The sequence below is a fragment of the Cynocephalus volans genome, chromosome 5 (assembly GCF_027409185.1).
Source record: "Cynocephalus volans isolate mCynVol1 chromosome 5, mCynVol1.pri, whole genome shotgun sequence".
Classification (NCBI taxonomy): domain Eukaryota; kingdom Metazoa; phylum Chordata; class Mammalia; order Dermoptera; family Cynocephalidae; genus Cynocephalus; species Cynocephalus volans.
The window spans coordinates 41,891,110-41,897,001 of NC_084464.1; the positions used below are offsets into that span (position 1 = coordinate 41,891,110).

Consider the following 5,892-nt stretch of genomic DNA (forward strand, 5'->3'; position numbering starts at 1 on the left):
GGACCATCTATTCTGCCATCCTTAGCGTTTTGTCAGCTTCCCAGAAGGCAAACGCTATCTCCTTGCCGTCGCCACCACCTCTCCCACCACTGCCTCCACTGACCAAAGCACTTCAACAATTACCAGCTCATGGCCAATCTTGTTTCATCTTTACTGTGACGTCATCTTCTTGGGTCCTGTAACAACTGCTCATTAAGTTCTCCTGTGATTCTCCTGTCTAGGTGATCTTCCTCACGTTCTTATTCTCACTGACAATGAACAGGATGTCGTGGCTTAACACAGAGAAGGAACAACGAACTGGGTTATATCTAATTTGTGAATGACAAGTTCTCCTGCCTTTCTTCTCTCTTTCCTGGTGCTCGTCAATTTGACCACATCACTGCTCATGTGCACCTACATGGAAAATAGAAATGACTGATTGAAGGCTCACTGGTTAGCTCACTTGGTTAGAGTGTGGCCTTGTAACACCAAGGTCAGGGATTCAGTTCCCATGCAGATCAGCAGATGCAGAAAAAGCATTTGACGGAGAGTCAACACCTATTTATGATAACAACAAACAATATAACATAAGATATATTGAGTTTATATCAGTATTTAAGTATGGCTACCTTTACATCATAGTATTTTAGTTATCGACTCTTTGTCCTTTAATACTTCACTCTGCATCTTTCTAAATAAACACAAGTACATTCTCCTACATAACCACAATACTAGTATTATACCCAAGGGATTTAACATTGTTACAATAATATAAAGTTCATATTCAATTTTCCCAATTGTTTCAAAAGTCTTTTCAAGTTGTTTCATTTTTGCTTTGTTTATGATCTAGGATCCAGTCAAGAATCATGTATTACATTTTATTGTGATCCTTTTTAGTCTTCTTCAATCTTGAACAATATTATCCTCCACCTTTTTTTTTTTTCTTTAAAGAAGACAAACTATCTTTTGATATTCCTGAAGACTCTGTGTTAATTGTCTGTAGACATGCCACAATCTGGTTTTATTTGATTGTTTCCCTATAATTATACTCAAGTTAAACATCTTTGGCAAGAATACTACATAGATTACACTAATAGACTGTTTCCTGGGCACGTAGAAATCCAGATTATTTTGCTCCATCCTATTCCCTGTAATATGGATGTCACCATCTTAAGCCATAAGAGAAACAAGAGTCTTGATGGACTGAAATGAGATCAGATTCCTGAGGACTTCTTGGACCAGAGCAGCCATATTGGACTGAAGTTCAAAACTTCAGGCATATAATTAAGAGATAAATTTTCATCTTTTTTGAGCCACTGGTATTTCCATTACTTTCAGCCAAACCAAATAACAGGAGCACAAACAAAGGAATTAGAAGGAAACTAGGCAGAAAACCTAGTATAAGTAAATCTGAATTTATTGTTCAAACCAGCTTGAGTTTGGGGCTTGTTGTTGTAATGGTTGTTACATATCTTGAAAACATCCTATCTGACACACAGGCTTTATCACAACTATAAAAATGTTTAAGAACATAGAAGAAACAAGTCAAACAACAAATCCAAATGATGATAATGCAAAGAAAGCTCTTGTATAATCAATGAAAAAAAATCAAAGCAAGAAAAAGTAGGGACAATTTTTCAAGAAAATGATATTTACCAGCTCACTAAAGTAAAAAATATGCTCATTCTCTTTTATATTCTTAGTTCTCTGTAAAATGACTGAACTAAACAAAGGACTCTATGAATGGTTATCAAATAAACTGATTACTAAATTATATCCATATCAATAAGATGGGTAAAATTGCATCATTACCTTTTGTAGATGTACCAGGACATCTACAGCAATGGAAAGAAGAAAACCAAGAGAAAGGAGAAGAAAATAAAAATGGTCGAACCAGAGATATTATGAAAGAGCCAAGAGAAATCAACACCCCTGAACATTTTCTCTGGAATGCTCTTGACAGGTCATCCTATACTTCTTGTGCTCTAAGAAACAGACTCCAAAATAACTGATTAATTAGTTATATGAAGAGCTCTCCCCACTGGAAAGCCAAATATGCTTGGAGACTCAGGTCCTCAGAGGATCGCCTGTGTAGAGAAAGGAAAAAATAAGTCATCAAAGGCTGTCTGCCTTTATCACCAGTTATTTCTCCACTTAGAAAGACACTATTCTCAAAGCTATAATAACCAAAACAGTATGGTACTGGCATAAAAACAGACACACTGACCAATGGAATAGAATAGAGAATCCAGAAATCAACCCACACACTTACTGCCATCTGATCTTTGACAAAGGCACCAAGCCTATTAACTGGGGAAGGGACTGCCTCTTCAGCAAATGGTGCTGGGATAACTGGATATCCATATGCAGGAGAATGAAACTAGATCCATACTTCTCACCATATACTAAAATCAACTCAAAATGGATTAAGGATTTAAATATACACCCTGAAACAATAAAACTTCTTAAAGAAAACATAGGAGAAACACTTCAGGCAATAGGACTGGACACAGACTTTATGAATACGACCCCAAAAGCACGGGCAACCAAAGGAAAAATAAACAAATGGGATTATATCAAACTAAAAAGCTTCTGCACAGCTAAAGAAACAATTAACAGAGTTAAAAGACAACCAACAGAGTGGGAGAAAATATTTGCAAAATATACATCTGACAAAGGATTAATATCCAGAATATATAAGGAACTCAAACAACTTTACAAGAATAAAACAAGCAACCTAATTAAAAAATGGGCTAAAGAGCTAAGTAGGCATTTCTCTAAGGAAGACATACAAATGGCCAACAGACACATGAAAAAATGCTCAGCATCACTCAGCATCTGGGAAATGCAAATCAAAACCACACTGAGATACCATCTCACCCAGTTAGGATGGCTAAAATCCAAAAGACTCTGAATGATAAATGCTGGCGAGGTTGTGGATAAAAAGGAACTCTCATACATTGTTGGTGGGACTGCAAAATGCTGCAGCCTTTATGGAAAATGGTATGGAGGTTCCTCAAACAATTGCAGATAGATCTACCATATGACCCAGCTATCCCACTGCTGGGAATATACTCAGAGAAATGGAAATCATCAAGTTGAAGGTATACCTGTTCCCCAATGTTCATCACAGCACTCTTTACAATAGCCAAGAGTTGGAACCAGCCCAAATGTCCATCATCGGATGAGTGGATACGGAAAATGTGGTATATCTACACAATGGAATACTACTCAGCTATAAAAATGAATGAAATACTGCCATTTGCAACAACATGGATAGACCTTGAAAGAATTATATTAAGTGAAACAAGTCAGGCACAGAAAGAGAAATACCACATGTTCTCACTTATTGGTGGGAGCTAAAAATTAATATATAAATTCACACACAAAAAAAAAAAAACAGGGGGGGGAAGAAGATATAACAACCACAATTACTTGAAGTTGATACGACAAGCAAACAGAAAGGACATTGTTGGGGGGGAGGGGAGGAGGGAGGGAGGTTTTGGTGATGGGGAGCATTAATCAGCCACAATGTATATCGACAAAATAAAATTTAAAAAATAAATAAATAATAAATAATAAATAATAAAATTAATTTCATCTGTTTCTGTTACTTTTTAAAAATGTGACTGCTAGAAAATTTAAAACTACATGTGTGGGTTGCATTTCTTTTCTTCTTTAAAAAATTTTATTTTGGACAGCACTGATTTAAGCACTTTAATGGCTATGCATGCCTTCCTGGTGGAGAAACTAGAGTAGAAGAGCCTGGGGCAATGGGAAAAACTCTTTTGTTCAATGAGACAATGTGGTGGTGTATTAAATACTCATTTTTGTTCCAAAAAAAAAAAAAGAAAGACACTATTCAGATGATATCCCCTGGAAAACACTGAAAGAGCCCCTGACATGGACTAAACAGAGGATTCTCCAACTGCAAAAAGATATCAGTATGTGGGCTTGTATTTCCAATGTATATTCTTGAATATGATTATATTTTTGTACAGAATTTGGATTTATGTATCTATTTAAATATATCTTTGGATGTTTATATTTTTATGCTAAATGTGTTTTGACATTCACTGTTATTTGTAATTATGTTTGCATGTATATACAATACATGGTTTATTTGTGACCTTAGATGAATATGGTATCTGGGATATTGGGTTAACCTTCTGTGGTAGTATTTAGAAATGTAAGTTAGTGTGTGAATTTGTGGAGTTCAGGTGTGGTCTGGGGATTTGCATAAGTGCAATAATATAGGAGTGTGAAGTCTGAGAGGCAGAAATAAGCAATTTAGGAAGGTCTTATCTTCTTCCTGAATATTTTTTTAAAACTAGAGAGATCCACACTCCTCTGGATAACTGAACTGCTTAATCGCCTACAGAAGCTTGAAAGAGATCATCTCTCAAATTTCTTCCCTCTCCCTTGAAAACTATGACACTTATCTGATGGTAAAATGATAGAGACAGAAGAGAGGCTGAGTGGATCTGGAAACTAAAGAAAGAGCTGAAAAAAAGACAAATAGAGGTGAAGAGTTGAAAAGTGGGTGAGAGAGGAGGCAAGTTGAGAGGAAAGGAGAGAGAAACGTGTGAAAGAAGGAAAAAAAAAAACAGAAATAGAAGGACTCAAGAGGGAGAAGGACAGGGAAGGAATTTCCCTTGGATTGGAATGGGATTTTTCATGCCCTGGACATGGAACGAATTTTAGCTTTGAGCAGGAAAACTTCTGCTGGAGGGGGAAATTCTGCCCCAGTCCTGCGGGAAAGATGGCAAAGGGAGAAAAAGGTAAAGAGGCGTCTAGAATGATCGAACCCTCAGCCCAGGAGAAAATGAAAACAGAGCTCAATGTGTCCTTCTGAAAGGTGGCACCATCAAGAAGAGGGCGAGTGGGGCAGCCGGGCTCAGAGGGACAAATACTCACCCGGGATTCCGAGAGCGAGTCAGGCAGGAACGTGGCCTCGAAGCCGGGCTGCCTCGTCTCAAAGGCCCTAAGATTCTGAAAGAAAGGGCGTTCCAGCTTCGAGCAGGTGAGGAAGGAAGTCGTCCTCGCCCACGTCACAGCTCCACGGTTGCTGCGTTTCCTCGCCGTTCCTTTCGTCCTCCAGTCGAAAGGGCTGTGGCAGATGAGCACCGACGCCTCCGCGGTGACCCAGTCCCTCCTCCCGGGCTTCTCCCGCCCGACCCGCCCCCGGGGCTTGCTCCTCGCGCTCTTTCTCGCCGACGACCTGCTCACCGTGGCCGGCGACCTGCTCACCGTGGCCGGCGACCTGCTCACCGTGGCCGGCGACCTGCTCACCGTGGTGCTGGTCTCAGCGGACGCTGCCCTGCGGTCCCCCATGTACTTCTTCCTGCGAACCCTCTCGGCCCTGCAGATGGGCTGCACGTCCGTCACGGTCCCCCTGCTGCTGCGCCACCTGCTCGCGAACGGGCGCCCTCCAGATGTTCTTCTTTCTCTTTTTCGGTGCCACGGAGTGTTGCCTCCTGGCAGCCATGGCCTACGACCGCGACGCGGCCATCGGCGAGCCCCTCCGCTACCCGGTGTAGCTGCGCCGCCGCGTGTGTCTGCAGCTGGCTGGGTCGGCCCGGGTGTGCGGGGACACCTCGCTCAATGAATTGCAGATCATCCGGGGGGCTCCTACGGGCGGATCCCGTCTGCTGCGGCCGCCGCAAGGCCTTCTCTGCGTGCTCCTCCCACCTGGTCGTGGTCTCGCTCTTCTATGGCACCACCATCTTTATCTATATTCGCCCTAAGGCCAGCTACGATCCGGCCACTGACCCTCTGCTGTCCCTCTTCTATGCTGTGATCACCCCTGTCTTCAATCCCATCATCTATAGCCTACGGAACACTGACGTCAAGGCTGCCCTAAAGAGAACCATCCAGAAAATGCAGCCTGCAGATTCAAAAATGGGCTGGTGA

The 5,892-nt window shown here is 41.4% G+C and overlaps 1 protein-coding gene across 1 annotated transcript; it reads left to right on the top strand.

Annotated features, from left to right (window-relative positions):
* Positions 1-5,098: 5,098 nt before the first annotated feature.
* LOC134378980 (olfactory receptor 10C1-like) lies at positions 5,099-5,892 on the top strand. Its single transcript, XM_063098257.1, is given in 3 exon segments — positions 5,099-5,391; positions 5,393-5,563; positions 5,595-5,892. Coding segments are annotated over 3 exon segments (762 nt in total).